At 47.6% G+C, this 20468-nt stretch overlaps 1 protein-coding gene across 1 annotated transcript in view; it reads right to left on the bottom strand.

Moving 5' to 3' along the window:
* Nucleotides 1-20468, bottom strand: part of DSCAML1 (DS cell adhesion molecule like 1) — a 360723-nt gene that overhangs the window by 93128 nt on the left and 247127 nt on the right. Inside the window, exons 4-5 of the mRNA XM_037057511.1 lie at nt 8246-8392; nt 2306-2584 (exon numbers count right to left, since the gene is read on the bottom strand). Of these exons, the coding sequence (XP_036913406.1) occupies nt 2306-2584; nt 8246-8392 (426 nt within the window). The remainder of the gene's footprint in view (nt 1-2305; nt 2585-8245; nt 8393-20468) is intronic.

The raw sequence follows: 20468 nt of genomic DNA, 5'->3' as shown, positions 1-20468 counted from the left end.
GGAGGCTGAAGCCTGCAGCAGCTTGAGCCCCCAAATGAGGCAGCCTACAGGAGATGGGGACTGCAGGCCCATCTGGGTGAGTGTAAGCAAAGCACATGTGAGTCTGCTCATGCTCAGCTTTCCCTACTCACTCCCAGAGCCTCTGTCTGCAGCCTAGGAAATGTCAATGTGCAATGAGGCAGGCAGCATTCTGCTTGTCCTAGCCAGGGCTCCAGGGCTCTGCCAGCCTGCTGCTCTATCCTCACAGCTCCTGCTCAGGCTCAGTGTCATGATTGGTGGGAGGCTTGGTTGCAGAATTGGAGTGGGGGAAGAATGAAAAGTGCTGCTTTCTTCTCCATGAACCTGGCAGAGAGGGGCTATCCAAGAAGATGGAAGACAAATAGAAGCCATGTCACTTCCCTTTGAACCCAGTTGTCCAGACCAGACCAGGGCGGGGGAGGGTGGGAGCTGAGGCTCAGAAGAGAATGAGCTGTACCTAGGCACACAGGGCCAGTGGGTGTGTGTGCTACTGTAGGCAGTTACTTATTGTGTATCTGTGTTGTGCTAGGATGTGGGTTCATTATGGCAGGGGAATGTGTATGTCTGTATGTGGGCACCATATACATGTGTGTGTGTGTATGGGGAAGTAGGCATGTGAACCTTTAACACATCTGCCTGCCTGTGTGTGTGTGTATAAGTACCTGCTTGCCTGTATGCACTGTGAACATCGAATTACCCAGAGTCAAGTTTGTTAATTTGCTAAGGATTTGAGGGTATGTTCCTGACCTGTTCTGAGACAGTGTATGTGTGTGTTTGCAAGTGTAAGTGTGTGTGTGTATAGCAGGAGGGTGGAAAAAGAAGTGAAGGTAATATTAGACCAAACAATTATGGGCAGTGCTTAGCGCAAGAAGTGAGGCCCCAACCCTGGTCCTTCTATGTGCCTGCTCTGCTGTCTTGAGCTTATTTGTCGGAGAAGAAGCCCCTGAAGCCAAGCCTTCAGCATTATAACCTAAGCATCTGTGTCCCTTTCACTGCCAGAGCATTTCTTGAGGCTTTCTGTTCTTCCAGTGTCCCAGGGAATTTGCATGGGGAAGGTCCCTTCTCAGCACTGTGGATAAACACATTCCAACTGCCAGGACCCCTCAACTGTGGGGCCCACATCTGGGCTGAAGGCGACAGGGCACTAGGCCAAGGAGGCCAGCCCAGGAGAGGTTGGGCTCTGCTGTGATTCTCTGGTCCACCCAAGGGTCTACATACCTGTAGCTCCGTGCTCATGAGATGGGAGGTGAGGTGGGTAGTGAGGTCTGCACAATGGGGGTGGGATCACCTCTGGATGGCCCCCGTCCACTGCCTGGGTCAGATGACCCTCAGGATGCCATTGGGTACAATGTTCAGGGACTCAAGCCATTGCTGCCCCATGGGAGTGAGATTCCTTAAGAGTTTCTGAATCCCAGCCCCACTACTATCAACATCTTTCCTCCAGTTCAGAGAGTAGAAAACTCAGAGTCAGACTCTGGATGCTAGAGCATCCAGGGCCTCTTCATTTTACAGATGGGGAGTCTGAAACAGGTTCACCAGAGGGAGAGGCAGGGATGAGGTGGGGGTAAAGAATGCTCCTGGGTCTCATGAATCCTCCTCCATGGTTCTATCCCTGGCATCAGCCCCTTTGCCCTCCTTCTCTCCCTACCCAGGGGGGTTCAGCAGCAGCAGGGGGTTGCTACTAAGTCCTGCTCTCCACAGGGTCTCCTTTGACCCTGGAGCTCTGTGATGGAAGGAACAAGAAGTACCAGCGTTAATACCTATCAGCTTTTCCTGGAAAGGACAACTTGGTTGTTTACATCCAGTGTCTGATCGGATTGATCATGGCCCCTATTGATTATTGCTGAATATTCTGAATATCATCTCTGATGGGACACATATGCTCTCTCTAATGGATTAATACCAGCATCGTTTTCTTTAGTACAGATACTGTCTCCTTCCAACAAGCCAAGGAAACCTGCTTGTCACCATCACCCTCATGGTCTCATCTGGCCCTTGTGACCTCTAGGCAGTAGAAAGACTGGAATCATTATCCCATTGTACAGAAAAGGGCACAGAGTTAATGATCATGCCTGATCATGATAATGCTGGAACCAAAAGGCAGGTCTTCTGATTTTACACCCACAGCTTTTTTCAGGACACCAAACTGCTTTTCCAACCAGGAGAGGACTCCCTGGGGCTGGCCAGAGGTGGGTGCATATGCCCTCATGTCCCTCCCCATCATACTGTGGTGCTCTTGGAGATTCCTCCCCAGGATGGGGCTGAAAGAGCAGCTTTCCCCACTCACCGATGACTGTGAGGGTACCTGTGGCTTCTGCTGAGCCAAAGGTGTTGGTGACCTCACAAATATAGGTGCCACTGTCCTCGGTCCTCAGGTCACTGATGGTCAGCCCAGTGATGCGATTGGTCCAGCGGTTGTCGGCTGGGAGGGGCCTGCCATCCTTGAGCCAGCGAATGGCAGGGATGGGGTAGCCAGAGGCTGTGCAGGGAAGCTCCACAGTGTGGCCGGCCCACACTTCCTGGGAGTAGAAACTGTCCAGGATGGTGGGGATTGATTCGGCAGGATCTAGAAGGCAGAGAGTATCAGTGGCTCTGCTAGCCTGGATTGCTGAAGTGGAGGTGTGGGAGGAAGAACAAGCACCCAGAGCAGGAACCTGTTGACCACTGGTACATAGAGTGAGCAAAACCAGTGTGGGAGTCCTCTCGGTGTTTTCCTGAGCCCAGACTCTAGCTTCAACCCTCCCACTCAGGCTGGAGCAAGGCCCTGAGAACCTGCTGGGGGGCAGGGCTGGGGGAGGAGTGGGTATGTTAGGCAGACTTGGCTAGGATGACAGGCAGACAGATGGGAAAAGAGAGCGAGCATGAGGCACAGGGGAGAGTGTGCACAAGCTACTTCATGCATGCAGTAATCTGCTACAGGGTGTAGCCTGGCCCAGACTCAGGAACAGCGAGTCCCTGTGACACGAGAATCATGACATCTTGAGTTTGCAATTATTGGTAAGGCTGATCTGGGCCTCAGCCTGGCTGGTGGGTGCCCCTCGAGGATGGGGGAGCTATCTACCTGCCCTGTTCTGTCTGTCCCCACCACAATCTGGGCAGTCTAGGAGACAGCCAGAGCATTTCTGTTGGAGTGCAGGAGGATTTGGACGTTAAGCCTTCTGCAAACCACCCGCACCACCACCACCAATTATCCACTAGTTTGCTTTCCCAAAGGAGGAGAGAGCAGCGACTGCAGGATCTGTGGCCACACACTGCCAAAGACCCAGGCCCTGTGCAGCCGCATTCTGTGTGTGACAGCCGTGCCACTTCCGAACGGTGCTTGGGCTGCTGTCTCCATCTGGTTCTCACCCTAAAAGGCCTCCCTGGGTTTCCTTCCTGCTGGGACCTCCCTCTGCTGCTAAACCCACATGGTAACAATCCATGCTTCTCATCCCAAACTTCAAGGCCTTCAGTGATTAGTTCCAACCAGGCCCTGGCTTCCTTGTCTGCACCGCCTCCCCCACCTCTCATCTCAACAGTGACCCACTTGTGGCAATGTGTGCCATCACACTACGCACCACCACCTGGAAGCCCAGCCAGCCTACTCTGCTTGGCCTACTCCTACTTGTCTTTCACAAACCAGCCTAAGTGTCACCCCCTCTGGACCACTCCCCCAGGTCCCTCTCACTGGACTCCTATAGTTTCCTTTTTCCTTTTTTATTTCCAAACAACCTTTTCTTTTTAAAGAAAAAGTTTGAAAGTGTAATATATACACCTGACAAAACTTCAGAAAGTACAGATGAGTACACAGTATGGTGAAAAGGGAGGTTCCCTCTCCCCAGAAGGAACCACTACTGCCACCTCCCTCTGGCCCTTGCCGGTGACAGTTAGCACCAGGTCCTATAGCTGCTTCTCCAGAAGACTGAACACTGGCAACAGTGTGGACCCACTGCTGTATCTCCTGTGCTGGGCACAGAGCAGGGCCCCGGCTGTGGAATCACTAATGTCTGAGGGTGAATGGAGTCATTCAGGCATGGGGTGGGCCACTGGACTGCTTCTCCTATATTGCAGAACTTCACAGGCTCATGGACAAGCAGAGCTGGCTTTGGGACCTTAAAGGGCACACATAGATGGGAACCCTGTGACCAGGGAGGTAAAGCGACCTATTCAGGATCAGACTGCAGAGCCAGGATCAGAAACCAGGTCTCCACAAAACCTGGTTCAGTAAATGGGATTGAGATGGAATAATCTAATACTGAGTTTCACTCAATGGTGTCTGACCCCACTGGATCTTCCTTGACTGATGGGAAATTCCCTTTGTCCTCAGCTCATCTATCTTGGAGAGAGGGGTTGGGCTGCAAATTCTCCTCCATGGGAAAAAGTCTTGCTAGAAGACTCTGCTCCTTTCCTACATTCCACTGTTCTTCAGAGCAAGACCCTGCTGGGACTCAGGAGACCCAGGTCCAAGCCTGCCTGGGTCACAGTTCCCTGTGTGATCTTGGGTAAGTCTACGATCACTCAGGGTCTGCTTCCTCATCTGCACACGAGGTAGAGGTGATAAGCCTGCCTCCAGATCTCAGAAGGCTGTTGTAGAAAACGATGGCAAAATGTATGTCAGAGAGCTTGACGGACACAAAATCACTATGCAGATGTGCTGGGCAATTACTATTCGGGAGCCCTCCCTCCCTCCCTGTCAGCTTCTGAAGCTCTTACCACCTCCCCATCCCCAACCACAATCCTCTGGGTATGGTTGGGATAAACAAACCCAGTGCCAGGGAAGAATTACTCAATGTGACACTTAATTGATGCAAAACACACAAATTCTGTGGCACACCGCGGAATTTACAAGCAGAGGGGCTGACAGGGCCATGGAGGAAGGGGCGGGCGGTGTGTGGGGGAATTAATCATGAGTCTCAGGCGTGAAATTAAATTCTGAGGGAAAGAAACCTCCTTCATTACTCTGGAGCAGAAGTAAAATGCTGTGGCGTGTACCTCAACAGCCTGAGGGGAATCAGGCACAGCCAGGGCCAGCGCAGCGCTGGGGAGACAGATGGCTGGGCCCCGAGAAATCTCTAGGGGTGGTGGGGTTGGGCTGGGGGCATCAAGTCACCCCACAGAGACTGCTGGGACCTCCCCAGTTGGCTGAATGGTGCTGTCTGGAAAGGACACCCCCAGATACAGCTTTTGCATCCAGCTATAGACTCCTTGAAGCAGGGAACCCTGTTCTAGTCTCAGCCTCTCTGGTCACTGGCTGCCTCTTTTATAAATGCGGATGGTAATGCCCGGTGCACAGAGTTAATGCACCTGAAAGCCCTTGGTAAACTGAAAAAAATCACCTAGATGCATGGAATGGTTATTATTAGGTTGTACGTTAGGGGATCCAGACTATTCTTGCAACTACCTCCTCTACCATGGAAAATAAAAAAAAAGAAAGTTGTCCCCATCCCAACACTTTGTAATTGCAGTAGGAATCGTAACCAGCAACCATAGAGCAAAAATACCTGCAACAATGAAAGCAGCAGCTACTCTGCACTGCATGCTGCTCTCTGTGCAGGCACCTTGCTAAGCGTTTTGCATCTGGGGCCCTATTTCAATTTCACAACAACCTGTGAGGTATATTTTGTCATGCCCATTTTACAGAGGGAGAAGCTGAGGTTTGGAGACATCATTTATTTTGTGCCAGGTTGCACAGCCTTTGAGTGGTGAGGCCAAGACTCTACATGTGGCCTGATTCTTTTCACTATTTTCCCTCCTCCTTCCCCTTCCTCTTACTTCCTCAAACACTTCCTGAGGACTGAAGAAGCTACATATGTGACTTCAGCCCTCCTCAAATGACCACCTACATATCTCTGCCACATCCGTTGTTTTCACCAGTTCCTCTTGCCTTTGGGCCTGGAGTTGGGTGGGGGGACGCCCATTCCTTGGGGATGTGCCAGAGTCAGACCCCCTTAGGCCCCAGAAGCTCATGGGGTTGGGGTGGGGCTGCAGCCACTAAAGAGTGAAACATCTCAGGTAAAACCCACCCTCAGCTCTGGAAGTGGCTCTGGAATGGGGGAGGGGCCAGTGGGGCTGGAGGCTGGGTCCTGACATGTACTCCCCACCCCTATTCCCTCTGCACAACCTCATTCCAGTATCAGTTGCATTTTTGCCAAGACGAGAAGCTTGCTGATTGCCTTGTCACAGCACATCACATCAGGGCCCATGTCATTCAGTGGGACCCTTCTCCACAGCTCTCCTCTGTTCCTGCCCTTCAGTCCTTTTTTCCTCCTTAGATCCCCTTCACTCTTTGGTCTCTGTCTGTTTCTCTATGTGCCTGTGCCTCTCCTGTCTCGTCTGTCTGGACACCTTCCAATCCTTATTTCTATTTCTTTATTTGGGCTTTATATCTGAGTCTCCGGGTGCCACCTCTCATTCTTTGTCCCTTCTCACAGCTGGTGGTCAATAAAAAGCAGAAGGAGATGGATTGGCATAGCCTCCAGTGTAAAGAATGTCATTTGAGAGGGACTTCTGCCTATTCCCACTCCAAAGTGGGGGTGAAATTAGTAGGATGAAGGGGCTAAACATTTGTGCAGGAGAAACAAGCAGGCTGCAGGAGGTGGAGTTTCTGTGCCTTTCCCACACTGTATGAGCAGCATGCAAATGAGAGCAAAGCCCCATACAAATAAGTCCCTATATTTTGGTATGGAACCACTCTGACACATTTGGGAATTGAGTGGCAGATTCCAAAGTCTAGCCACAAAGGTGGAGCCGCATAGTACAGCTCCATTTCCTCACCCTATGACAACAAAGTTTCCCTTGGCATTGCTTAATCCTATACATTTTTACTTAGCACCTACTGTGTGCTGGGCATAGGGCTAAGCACTGGGCATAGCCCTAAGCACTGGGCATAGGGCTAGGCACTAGGAGAAATCAGAGAGCCTGACTTTGCTCTCCTGGCTCCTGCTCTTTTGGTCTTGCCTACAAATGAACTGGGCCATTGAGGGGGGATCCTGGAAAAAGTCACCTGCTAGTCAAGGTGATCTTCACCAAATTACACAAGGTCAGAGGCACACAGAATCAGAGTGGTACCTTGTTGCACTCTTTTTCTAGAGGCCCAGAAAGGCTGCATGATTTGGTGGGTCCAGCCTCCAAATCCAGAGGTTCTGACTGTCAGTTCTTCCTCCTTCCAAAAGCCACTCCAATCCCATCTCTTCAAGAGCAGAAAATTTCAAATTGCAGGTCACAAACTGTGAGGAAGTTGTAAAATCCATTTGGTGAAGTTGTGACCAGCATTTAGATAAATTGAAATGGGATAGAATAGAATAGAATGGAATAGAATAGAATAGAATAGAATAGAATAGAATAGAATAGAATAGAGAAGAGTGCATTGCAATGCATGTAGTGGGAAATACCAGTGTGCACTGCAGAGGCTATGGAGAAAATGTCTCTGTGGATTGCTGTTGGAAGGGTCTGAATAGCAGTGTTCCAGGAAGCCTTCCTGAAGGAGCCCCATGTGCCCTCTTTATTCTGCTGGGACATGTGCATAGTGGGGTTGGCAGCTGGAGGACACTGGGTCAAAATGTGAATTCTGCCTGTGTCTCCCACTGGTAAGCAGTTGGGGGGAGTTGCTTGGTTTTCCCTAAGATCTGGTTCTGTTACCTGTAAGAATCAGAACAGCAGCGCACACCTCACAAGGCTATTATGGTGCCTAGCAGACAACAGATAAGTGAAATTTCTGGCACACAGGGAGATTCAATAAAATTAGCTTCCACTTCTCCTTCAAAGCTATAATCAATCACTCTAGATATGAATCCTTTATTTAATACAGAAATATTTTGTTTACAAATTTATTCTGCCTACTTTCAAATGTTTGAGCTGGGCTGTAACAAAAGATATAAATGTACTTTTAAATTGATACTAAGTATTAAAAAATACTTAGAGACACAATAAAATTAAAAACCTCCCTAATCTAATCTAATCTAATCTAAGCTAATCATTATCATGTTTGAGGATCAGATTTTATTTATGAGCTTCCTGGAAGCAAAGACAAAAAAAGAGTTATCTTTGGAGTCCTTATACAGAGGGCACCCCAAAATAAACTGGACGAGGCTTGCCCTAGTGGTTCCCGTACCTACCTGTCCTTTAATCTCCTTCTCTGAGACTCCCTGATCCATGGAGTGGATGTGCCCAGTCCAAGGGGTGGGCTGGTTCCTCCCTCTCTCCCTCCCTCCCTCACCCTACTCCCTCCCCTCAGCCCTCTGGCTCATACCTGTCACAGAGAGGCGGGCCCCATTGCTTTGCCGGGTCTCCCCACTGTACTTGTGCTTGGTGATGCAGCGGTAGGTTGAGAGGGCGTCCTCCTTCTGCACATCAGATATATACAGCTCGCCGTGGTAAGTAATAAAAAACCTGTTTTCTGGAGACACAATCAGGACAAAGTTTATTACTCCCCCATCTGGGCATACTACCAGACGCAAGTGGCCTTCTCTCAGGTTAGGACTATTGCTCAGAGAGAGGAAGTGATGGGGAAAACAAGGGGTGAATGTGGTACAGCCTCGAAGGCAGGATAGCATCTCCAATAAATAAGGATTTTCTATATGCAAACAAATAGAAATTATAGTTATTGTTCCTTTAAGTGTAAATGCTTCAGGGAGTTACAGAAAGATATCAGGCTTTAGAGTCAGACGAGATCTGGGTTCTACACCTGACTCTTCCTTGTATTCGCTGTGTGACCTTGACAAAGTTACTTCACTTCTCTGAGCTTATCTGTATAAAAAAGTGCAAATAATGCTTCATACAGTGGACTAAGGATTTAAATAAAAGTGTCTGGCACATGGTAAGTGCTCACTTAGTGAATAGAAGTCTCCATTTGTCTTACCTCTTTGCAACGGTTTGCAAAGGTCTTTCTTTTTCTGTCCACTGTTGATTTCCTGTAAATTTGTCTTTATTTCACTTATTATAAACTTCATTTCTGCCTGTCTCTTTTTTATGATGTTGAAGTACCCAATGAGTTCCTTGAGCATTCTAATAACCTGTGTTTTGAATTCTGCATCTGATAGATTGCTTATCTCCATTTCATTTGGTTCTTTTTTCTGGGTTTTTGTTCTGTTTTTTCATTTGGGCCATATTTCTTTTTCTCCTCAATTTGGCAGCCTCCCTGTGTTTGTTTATGTGTATTAGTTAGAGCAGCTTTGACTCCCTGTCTTAACAGCATGGCCTTTTATATAAAAGGCACTTGTAAATTGTGTGGAGTGGAGCCTTAGGTAATTGCCAGGATGGGGCAACCACTTTACCTCTTTGTGGCTCTGTATGAGGGGAGGGCTTGGAGAGGTGACTATGCTGCTGCCTGTCTTCTAGAGGTTTGCCCAGCACTTGTCCTGTGTGACTAGGACCCTTCCAGCTGTTGCCCTGGTGCTAAATCCCAGAAGGGGTGGGTCTACGTATTTTTTTAAGTCTGTGTGGGCCCTTTAAGTGGAATCTCCTGAAAATCCAGCAATTTCTTCCATGACCCCAACCCCCACTGGTTTTTACAGCCAGAAGTTATGGAGATTTATCTTCCTGGTACTGGAACTCTGGGATGTGTGGTCTGGCCTGGTGCTAGGATCGCTTGCTCCCAAGGTAGCCCTCCTGATTTTTATCTACCACATGTGAATGTGGGACCACCAATTTCATTGCCACTGCCTCTTGCACCACACCATGTCTCTGTGCCTCTCTGTCCATTTCCACATCTCCGCCTCTCCTACCTGTCTGGATGAATGTGGCTTCTTTAAATCCTTGGTTGTCAGACTTCCATACAGCTCAATTTTCTTTCTTTTTTTATTTAATTCTTGTTTAAGTACAGTTTTCTGTCTTATATTCCCAGCCCTGCCCCCGCCAGTGCCCCCCACCTTAGTTATTGTCCACATGTCCTTTATACTTGTTCATGTGAGTCCTTCCCCTTTTCCCTGTGATTCTCTCCCCTCTCCCCTCTGGTCCCTGTCAGCCTGTTCCGTATTTCAGTGTCTTTGGTCATATTTTGCTTGCTTGTTTGTTTTGTTGTTTAGATTCCTGTTAATGGTGATATCATATGGTATTTGTCTTTCACCGCCTGGCTTATTTCACTCAGCATAATGCTTTCCAGTTCCATCCATGATGTTGCAAAGGGTAGGAGCTCCTTCTTCCTTTCTGCAGCATAGAATTCCATTGTGTAAATGTACCATAGTTTTTTGATCCAGTCATTTACTGATGGGCATCTAGGTTGCTTCCAGCTCTTGGCTATCATAAATTGTGCTGCTATGAACATTGGGGTGCATAGGTTCTTTTGGATTGGTGCTTCAGGGTTCTTAGGATATACTCCTAACAGTGGAATTTCTGGGTCAAAAGGCACGTTCATTTTTAGTTTTCTTAGAAAGTTCCATACTGTTTTCCATAGTGGTTGTACCAGTCTGCAATTCCACCAACAGTGAACTAGGGTCCCCTTTTCCCCACAACCTCTCCAACACTTGTTGTTTGTTTCTTTGTTTATGATAGCCATTCTGACTTGTGTAAAGTGGTATCTCATTGTAGTTTTAATTTGCATCTCTCTGATAGCTAGCGATACTGAGCATCTTTTCATGTGTCTCTGGATCCTCTGTATGTCCTCCTTGGAGAAGTGTCTCTACAGCTCGATTTTCTGATGGTTCTTGGTGTTATTTGTTTTGAGGTCTAGTTGTAATTCTTTCTGTGATTGTGCAAAGAGGTGAAGCATGTTTATTTACCTATGCCTCCATTTTAACGAGAAGTCTGTTATTATTTCTTTTAAATAATTCAAAAACATACCTGTATCTCAAAACCAAAATATGCACCAGGTAATGTACTATATCCTGGAGATACAGCAGCAAACAAGACAGACAAAAATCTGTGCCTTATGGGACTTGCAGACAGATCATTAGTTTATTACAAAAGGATATAACTCAGGAACAGCCAGCTAGAAGAGATGCATTGGGTAAGATGTGAGAGCAAAGTTCTTTCCTATTCATTGCTTATTTGTTCTTACAATTATGTGAGGTGCCATCCCTATTTTTGGGTCACATAGTCAGGAAGGATCGGAACTCAGGCATTGAACTAAACACAAGCCTCAATCCCTTTCTCGAAATTTTAATCATTTATTCACTCAACAAACAATTATTGAGGCTAAGCTCCACTAGGAACAGGGACAAGGAGATACAGATACATGATAATCATTCAGAAAACAATTCTTGAGCACCCATTCTGCACAAGGCAAAGGTGCAGGCTCAGTATCTGAGTTTCCTGTGCTCTCTGAAGACTTTTACCATCTGGACGTGGCAGGGAAGTGAAAAGGACAGGCAGTAGTACACCCATTTTGCTGACTTTCACATAAGAATCCACTCAGATATGGGGTGGATTTTCTTGTCCTAGGTTCTAAGACAAAATCCGAACTTGAGCTAGTCAGGGTTGTTGTTAAAAGGGGGGGCACATGAACATGAGAATTGGGATGGGAATTGCATTTGCCTTTGGGCCTCCCTCTGCTCATGTCAGTGTCCTCTCACCCAAGACCCAGCCAGACTGAGATTGGGAAGCTAACTGTGGGTCCCTCTGCCTGCTCTCCAATGCTTATCTTCTTCCCCAGGCAACCAGGGAAGACCCAGGTCTGCCATTTCTACTGGGAGAGGGAGCTGAAATCAGGAGAGTGATCATGACTTAAAGGAAAGCTGAGGGGAGAGGGTGATGCTGACCTCGCAGGAAGGATCTGCTGACATCAGAATGTGAGGCTTTTGTAGGAGACATTTAGATTGCCTCATGCCCTTTCAATCTTATTACTTAGTGGTTGGCTTCCTCCCACCTGGGGCTGAGGGACCCCCTCAGCCAATGACAAGAGTTCTGATCGTGGCTCACCCTACTATTAAGAATATCCTGTGGTGTCCCACCCCTCCATACACAAGTTCAAGATCTCAGCATCTGGAGATGGGTACCTCACCAAAAGACACTTTCTGACAAGAGAGGCTGTAGAATTGCAAGGTTGAAAAGCTGAATGTCTTTGACCACGTCTTTGACAAAGTTTCTCCAGCCTTCATTTGAATATCTCCCTGGCTGGGGAAATTACTACCTAGCTCAGGAACCCATTCCAATGTCATTAGCTCTGACTTTTAGACAGATCTTCCTGGGTCAATCTCCTTGGAGCTCCCTGCTTGACTCCTGGTTCTACTCCCCAGAGCCCTACAGAACCAGCCTAACCCTGTATTATGGACATACTCTCTCACATATTGGAAGGCAGTTATCATGCCCTTTGACTTTTCTTCAGGACAGTGTTGGGATTTTATTTTTTAATAGTTAGTTATTTAGTATGGTTTCAAATAACTTCGTCACTCTGTTGGTCTCTTGCTTCATAATAAACTTTGTTGTAGCTACAAATCTCATTCTCCCTCCTTCTCAACTCCTTTCCCTTTCTTCCTTTCTCCCTCTCACACACTAATCTTTGAATAGGACTAGATTTGCCATGTGCCAGGCATTTTGCCAAGTGGTGGGGATCTAACAATCAGCCTTATCTGATTAGGGGAGTGTAGTGCAAGACTACCAACCTATAGCCTAAGACTGCATCCACTGGTTAGGAGAATGGGGTGGGCATGGAGAGGCATCCCCATTATATTACTGCCTCACATTCTTCTTGCAGCCAACTAAGGGCCCTGGTCTTGTGTTGACAAGCCACTGCTAGGCCACCTTCTCTCTCTCCACTGTTGGGCATGTGGCTCTGTGGGCCCAGGCCTGGAACTTCACATGGATCCCTGCTGCGTACTATCTTGTTGGGATCCCCCTAGATGAACATTAAGTGCTGTGGATAAAAATGAAAGGACAGTAATAGGAAGCCAAATCCTGCTGCTGGCAGTTGGACAGGACTTGGAGGAAGGGCAGAGAAAGCCTGGCCCCCCCACCAGACTCTGAGTGTGCTGTTATTGTCTTCATGTTGTGACATCTCCAAGTCAAACGTGGAAGATCTCCTGTCATTTATTGTGTAACTGGGACTGGAACACGGAACTACGGGAGGGGTTGCTGGTAATCGGAAGGACCAGGGTCGGGGGTGGGGTAGGAAAGACCCCAAATCAACCCTATTGGCCCACAGGTGCTCTAGCCTGGACAGCTAGGACCTGCGATCCCTGCACACCAGAACCACGATGCACTTGCCCCCACTGGAATTTTAAACTAGGAAGGGGTGCTGTGGTGATGGTGGTGGTGAGCTGGGGTTTCTATAGTAACAAGCAGCTGCTGCATCTGATGTCTCACATCCTTCATTGTCCTCATTTCTCCCCTCTCTTACCCCCCTTCTTGTGCATATTTAATTGCAGCAACGTTTCCAGACACAGTGCATCACTTGCTCCTCCTGAAACAAAGGCAGGCCACAGCCAGGGGGAAGCAGAGCTGATGAAGGGGAGGGGAAATCGGGGGTGTTATGCTAATCCCCTCTGGGGGGCCTTGTGCAACATCAGTTCTGCATGTTTGATGAGAATCCAGTGATGGGCCCTGCTGGGGAAGGAAGGAGCAAGAGGCCTGTGGAGTGAGTGGTATACAATGTGGAAAGGGGGAGAGGCCCAGACAGCAGGTGAGGGTTCAGAGGGGCCAGGGCTCAGGAAGATCACTGGCTTCCACAGCTGGCTCTGGTGGGGCCCCCTGGTAGCCTGGCAGCCCATGCTCTTCATCCCAATGGGACCGGCTACCCTGGCCTGGCAGAGGAGCTGCTGTTCCACATCCTAGCTCCTCCTCCTTCTGGGCAGGCTGGGTCCAGCTGCAGGAGGGCAGAGTGGCGGTGGGATCCCTTCATCTAGCAGCCCCCCTCCTGAGGCCACTTGAAAATGTGTGTCTGGGGTGATTTTTGATAGACACCATAACAGGGGGTACTAATGGCATTGAGTGGTCAGGGGCTAGGGGTGCAAGTTGCCAGTATTGTCCCCACAGGTGTAACCGGAGGGTCTCTTTCCCTTAGGCTCTAAGACTGGCACATAGAATTGTGTTCAAATGTGGACTCAGCCATTGGTGCTCCCTGATGGTCACACCTCAGAGGCTGTGGGTTCATCTGTGAACACACCATAACCAGAGAAGTGCTCTGTGTGGCTAATGAATAATTTCCTTCTCCTTTTCATTACTAAGAATACTCCAGCCTGCTTCCCCATCCTTTTTCCTGGTGATCTGGAGCAGGCTCGTCCTTTTAAAAGCTAAATATTTATTCAGCACCTATTACACGTTAGGCCAAAGGCTTTTTAAACATTATCTCACTTAGTCCCCACAACCCTTCGAAACGAATGCTATTATTACTACTACCCAAAGCACAGACAGGTTAATACCTACCCACAGTCAGACAGCTAAAAATGGTAGAAACAGACTATTAGTCTACTTCCTATGTTTTTCCAAAGCTCTTTGCTAGGCCAACTCTCTTAGAATAACAGCACCTCTCATAGGGACATGTGGTCAGCCAGCTTTTGCTTGGTTGCTTCTCTCAGTGGGGTCCTCATTACCTTATGAAGGAGCACTCATCCATTTAATTCATATGGCTCAATTTATCAATTTTTCATGGAGCACCCTACATCCTGGACTTGCTCCATGGAGAAGTCTTGAACTTGGTCTCTGTCATCTGTGATTCTATTGTATATTAAGAAAACTATGTTCTTCTACCAGGAAAGGTGTGGCTGTCTGTGCAGGGCTGGTGAAGGGTGGGGAGGGGACTCGACGGAAGCCATCAGTGAGAGGAGAAAGCTAAAGAGGGACCAAGCCACCTCGGAGACAGGGCAAGCCCAGGATGGGACCTAGGAGACTGGGCTGGAATTCTGGCTCTACTACTAACAATCGGGTATATACTTGCTTGAACAGTATCCCCCAAATTAATGTCCACCCACAGCTTATGAATGTGACCTTAGTGGAAATAAGGTTTTTGTAAATGTCATCAAATAAGATGAGATCATGCTGGATTAGTATGGACCCTAGATGCAGTTTTGACTAGTGTCCTTACGAGAGAAAGAAATTGGGGCACAGGTGTGCATACACACAGAAATTCCTGTGGAGACAGGCAGAAATTAGAATGATGCATCTACAAACAAAGGAATGTCGAGGACTGCTGGCAGCCCTGAAGCTGTAAGAAGTAAGCAAGGGTCTTCCCCTAGTGCCTGCAGAGGGAGCACATCCCACCCACAACTAGAATTTGGACTCCTGGTCTCCAGAACTGTGACACAATAGCCTCTGTAGCTTCAAGCCACCAGTGTGTGGTATTTTGTTCTGGCAAACCCGGGAAACTGATATAGGTGAACTGAGGGAATCCAGTCTCTTCACAGGTGCTAGAATTTCCCAGTCTTAAAGAGAAAGAGGAGTTTGATTAGCTGTGTGTTTTTAACTATGTTTGTGCATTAGAATCATTAATGGAGCTCTTAAAATTAAACTCAGAATCTCTGGGAGTATGGTCTGGGAATTAGCATTTTTAAAAAGTTTTTTTGGTGATGCAATGGGTTAAATAAACTTGTAAGGCCCCTTCACTGACAGTTGATATCTCCATGATGTCACCGAACTTTTCTGAGTTCCATTTTGCCTTCAGGAAAATGGAGATAATCAGTAGGACAGAGTTGCTGGGAGACTTAGATGAAGTACTGCCCGTGAAAGTCCCCAGCACGTGGGTGGTGGTCATTAGATGTCAGCACAAGTTGCTCCATCTCAGGAAGATAAAGGGCTGGTGACAGCTGGGGCTCCCAGCCCCTCCTTGTGGTCAGACTTTGTGCCAATTCTCCTCCTTTCTCCTCAGGAGCTTGGAAATACAAGGTGGCCTTCCTTGGCAGTTTGGAATCCCTCTGCACAGGTGCTTGGTGACACCATAGCATCTTTTCTGTTTTTTTCTAAAAGGTTGGAGAGCAGGCCTTGGAGGCCCCTAGAACTGCAGGAGCCATGGAGTCAGCAAAGCTAGGGGCTCCTGGCGACTCCAGAAGGTTGAAAGGAGAGAAGCTGCTCTCTGGAGGGTATAGCCCCTTCTTTGCTCTCGGGGAGATGTGAGGTCAAGTTTAGTGGGGAGAAGGTGTCTGGCAAAGGGAGGGGAGCTGAGAGTTTGTGGGCAAGTGTGGATAGGACAGATCCCATTCCAACCTTTAGGGCAGGGGAATGAAGCAGGGCCAGCAGCTTCCCAACAGCCTTCCAGCTCCAGCCCCTGCCCCTCCTCCATTTGTTCCCAACACGCAGCCAGAGCAATGCCTTAAAACCCAAGTCATACCATGCAGCTCTTTGGCTCAAAACCCTCCAGTGGTCCTCCACTTCATTCAGTATGGAAGCAGTGGCAGTCACAAAATAGGCTCTTCAGAAGTATTTCTGGAATGGATGAATGAATGCAATTTCCCAAAACTCTAAGGTAGTTTTATCCCCACTTCACTCATGAGGAAATAGCAACTCAGAAAAGTCAGATCTCAGCACTAAACTTACCTCCTCTAGGAAGCCTTCCCAGATTAACCTACTCCCATTTTTGAATATTTCTATATGCATCTGGCATAACTCTTACCACTACTTATCATTGTTTCTACTATATCCAATTAGGTCTTTAAAAAGTTTTGAGCACTGAAAGTCAAAATTAAACTGTATAGATGTTCCTTGAAAAATTAAAAATAGAATTACTCTACGATCCAGCAATTCCCCTTCTTTGTATATATTCAAAAGAATTGAAGGCAGAGCCTTGAAAAAGATATTTGCTCACTCATGTTCATAGTAGTATTATTCACAATAGACAAGAGATGGAAGCAACCCAAGTGTCCATCGATCCCATTGATGGATGGATAAAGAAAATGCAATATATACATACAATGGAATATTATTCAGCCTTAAAAAAGAAGGAAGTTCTGACACATGCTGTAACATAGATAAACCTTAAGCACATACTGCTAAGTGAAATAAGGCAGTCACAAAAAGACAAATATTGTGTGATGTCACTCATATGAGATACTTAGGGTAGTCAAATTCACACAGACGGAAAGGAAAGTGGCGGTTTCCAGAGTGTGGGGGCAGGAGGAAATGGGGAGTTGTGTTTAATGGGAACAAATGTTTATGTACTCAGAATTATCGTCTGGAGGGCAGCCCCCTTGTAGTACAGGCTTCCTCCCCTGGGAGGGTGTTGCAAGAGGAAAGTGAAGTTAAACATTATTGAACTTAAAATAAGCTGAAATGTTACTGAACTTAAAAGTTAAAAATGTTTAAGATGGTAAATGTTATGTCATGTGTATTTTACCACAATTAAAATAAAAAAATTAACAAGTCAAAATTAGAATGAATTGAAATGAGTATCTTTGTGAGGTAGTGATTTTCACTGGGGTATTAAATAGAGGCTGAAGACACACTTGGCATAGAGGATTTAAGTATAAAGAGAAATAAATTGGATCATCTGTACGGTTTCTATTCCCCCCAGTGATTTATCATTTTCTGGCTTTAAAAAAATAGCAGAGTTGCAAGACCTTTTGGAGATCATCTGCTGCAGTGGTTTTAAAATCAGTGGGCATGTGCTCATTTCCACCCCTGGGTCTTTGCTTGTGATTATTATTTCTGTGTCTGAAATGCTCTTTCCTTGACAAACTCTTGGTCTTGTTCAGGTCTATGCTCAAATGACAGCTCCTTGCCTGACCCCCCTATCAAAAACTAGACTGTGTCCCACGGCCCTGCCCGATTCCTTGCCATGATTTTTGTATTCAGAACATGTGGTATTTCTCATTGAGAGCAAGGAGTTATTTTAGTATCTCAGCTCCAGAATATGGTTGGCACATAGCAGATGCTCATCGAACATGTGTTGAATAAATGAATCCCAGCTATAGAGGAGACACCTACAATGGAGTGAGACAGCTGGACTTGGGGTCCTGTCCCGTGGTTCCCCTCATACTGTGTGGAAGATTGGAAATCTCTTCTTCTCTAACCACCACTGTCACAGTGCAATGGTTTGGGCCACTGTACTCCCTTTAGGCCACTTGGACCCTTGTCTTGGTTCCCCAGCTCAGCTGAATCTTGGCTGGGACATTAAAGCCAAGCTGATGGTTTAGAGCTAACAAAAGGGAGATAAACACAGATGATGACCTGAGTAGGGCAATCTGCAGTGTAAATATGACTGACTCATCTTCAGGGGGGGGCCCCCTTCAGGGCATAAACTCATACTTCCCAGGATCTCCTCAAATATATGGAGACCCAGGGTAGTTGGGCTGTGGGAGAAGAAGAGAAGGGACAGTCTCTCTCCAGCATGCCTGAGGCTGGCTGTCCATTGTCCTTCTCCAGATAAGGACCCGCAGCTTACTTAGTGATTAGAGCAGTCTAACCTCCTTGCTGGGGGAGAGACCACTCCCAACAGAGGTCACTGATTCTGGGAAGAAACCACATTAGCATTCCAGGGGCCTGCACTCAGACAAAAGTTGTGCAGTGCAGCGGTGCAGGCAGAGTGGCACTCTGCCCCATTGTGGACAGGGAAGTCCTAAAACTGAGCTGCTTTGGGTGGTTCTGTAAGAGGGTGCAGTGGGGGCCCCAAAAAGAAGGATTTGGGGTGTCCAGGAAATATTAAAAATATGGGATGTCCTCACCCCTACGAGTCTGAGCTGGGGGGTGGGATACATGGAGCAGGGCTATTGAGCTGTTTTGCATAGCAACAGTTTTGCAGATAACCTCTAGAATGGTCATTTAACATATCTATAGCCTTTAACTGTTTGCACAGATATGTCAAATAGCTGTGGCCATACTTTGAGCCAGGGGGATGGGAGTGACTTCCACCCAAGACATAACTGAGAAGCAACTTCCCCTGGTTATAGAACCTGGTGTGAGAGCTTGAAGATGATTGGCTCCACCCCACGGGGCCAGGCCTGCCCAGAACCACCATGGCAGCCCAGTAAAGCTGGAAGGATATGGGAGTGCTGGCAAGTATAGCTGATTGTGGGAGGAATTGAAAATGGAGCTGCAGAGAAGGTTGACTCGGGGATTTAAACCCAGACTCAGCAGCCAATGGGGAGAGAGACATGTGCTTTTGGTAGAGTGGGGACCCCCCCCCCCAGCCATGAGAAGAATTACTATGTGGCTTTAGCAGAGAATCGCCATGCAGCTTTGGCAAAGAATCACCACACGGCTTTCTACTTCTTTTCCTGAGATATAGTACCCCAGACCAGGCAAAATAGAGAAGAAAGGACTGTGTGTGTTTGTGGGTGTTTTAAGGGACTTTGGGATTTTGATGAAGACATTAAGTCATTACTCTTAAGTCTATATAACTTGAATAAATAATTCCTTTCTTTTCCACCAATCTCTAACATGGAGAGCTATAATTCTCTGGTGAAGGGAAAGGCGAACCTACTCCCTTTCCTGGTGGCCAATCAGGGAAAACGATGGGAGACCACATGTGCAGGAGCTTTAGAGTAATACAACTACTTGTACACGCACAGTAAAAGCCCACCAAAACTAGCCAGGAAAGATCTGCCCTATAAGAATAGAGTCCTTCCAGCCCATGAGGTCAATCTCTGCTTGGAGTTGGCCTGCTCCCATGTTCTCTGCTATAAACTCTGGGTGTTCAGTTCAATTCTTTGTTCTGATCACCAAGAACCTGGCTACCTGTGCCCACCTGTGACAGTTCCATCTCTACCTGCCTTAAGTCAAGCTTAGTCCCTTAGATGCTAGAGGTTCCACACCTGGGGCCTTTGGGGAAGAACTGGTACAGGGACCTGCAGCTGTGAACTTGCTCTCTCCAGCCCTTTAGGGCCCCTTCATGGATAAAGTCTGCCTTGGGCTGGGAGAGGGATCCAGGCTTAACTGGTATAGTGCGTTTATCATTTCATAAACTAAGCAAGAAAGAAACCCAGGTTCAGGAATCAGTGAGCAACACGTGCCAGGAGCTGCGGCAGGCACTTTCACACATGTCCCCTCTCTCAAGCACCATCCCTAGCCTAGAGCACATGCTGCTCCTTTCACATTATAGATGAAGAAACTGTGGCTCAGGTGGAGACTTGTACAAGTCACACAGCTCATGAGTGGAAAGGCCAGAATTCACATCTGAGTCTCCTGAACACAAATCAAGAGCCGTTTTTCCCAAATCCAGCTGCCAGGAGAGTGTGTCTTGCATTTTGGAGGGAGCTTTGGCCAGCCTGTTCTGAGAGTGGACCTTCCCCACCTTTTTGGACAAGTGACCAGGCTCCTGGCCTCTGCTTCTCCTGCAGTAGGCATCCCTCTCCCAAGCCAGGTCCAGAGTAGTGGACAAGCAGAAAGGTGTGAGGGGTGAGACAAGACTGCTTCAGAGGGCATTGTGGTAATTGACAGAAAGAATAGATGAATGGTGTCCCTCAGGAGGCTGCTGTGCAGTGAAGCTATAGGTGCAGTATTAGGCAGTCATTTGTCTTAGGCAACAGAGAAACCCTGCTGTGGTCAGGTGCTGTATGGTAGCAGGAAGGTGTGATCACAGGCAGATGGCCGTGTGCTGGCATGTCCACCTTCAGGTACACCTGCATGAGCCTGTGGGGCATCAGAGTGGACACAGAGGGATTGGTAACATGGGG

The sequence above is a fragment of the Sturnira hondurensis genome, unplaced genomic scaffold (assembly GCF_014824575.4).
Source record: "Sturnira hondurensis isolate 20B ecotype Veracruz unplaced genomic scaffold, ASM1482457v3 Scaffold0009719, whole genome shotgun sequence".
NCBI lineage: Eukaryota > Metazoa > Chordata > Mammalia > Chiroptera > Phyllostomidae > Sturnira > Sturnira hondurensis.
The sequence above is the reverse complement of the archived record's forward strand: the minus strand, read 5'-3'. Positions and strand labels throughout refer to the sequence as shown.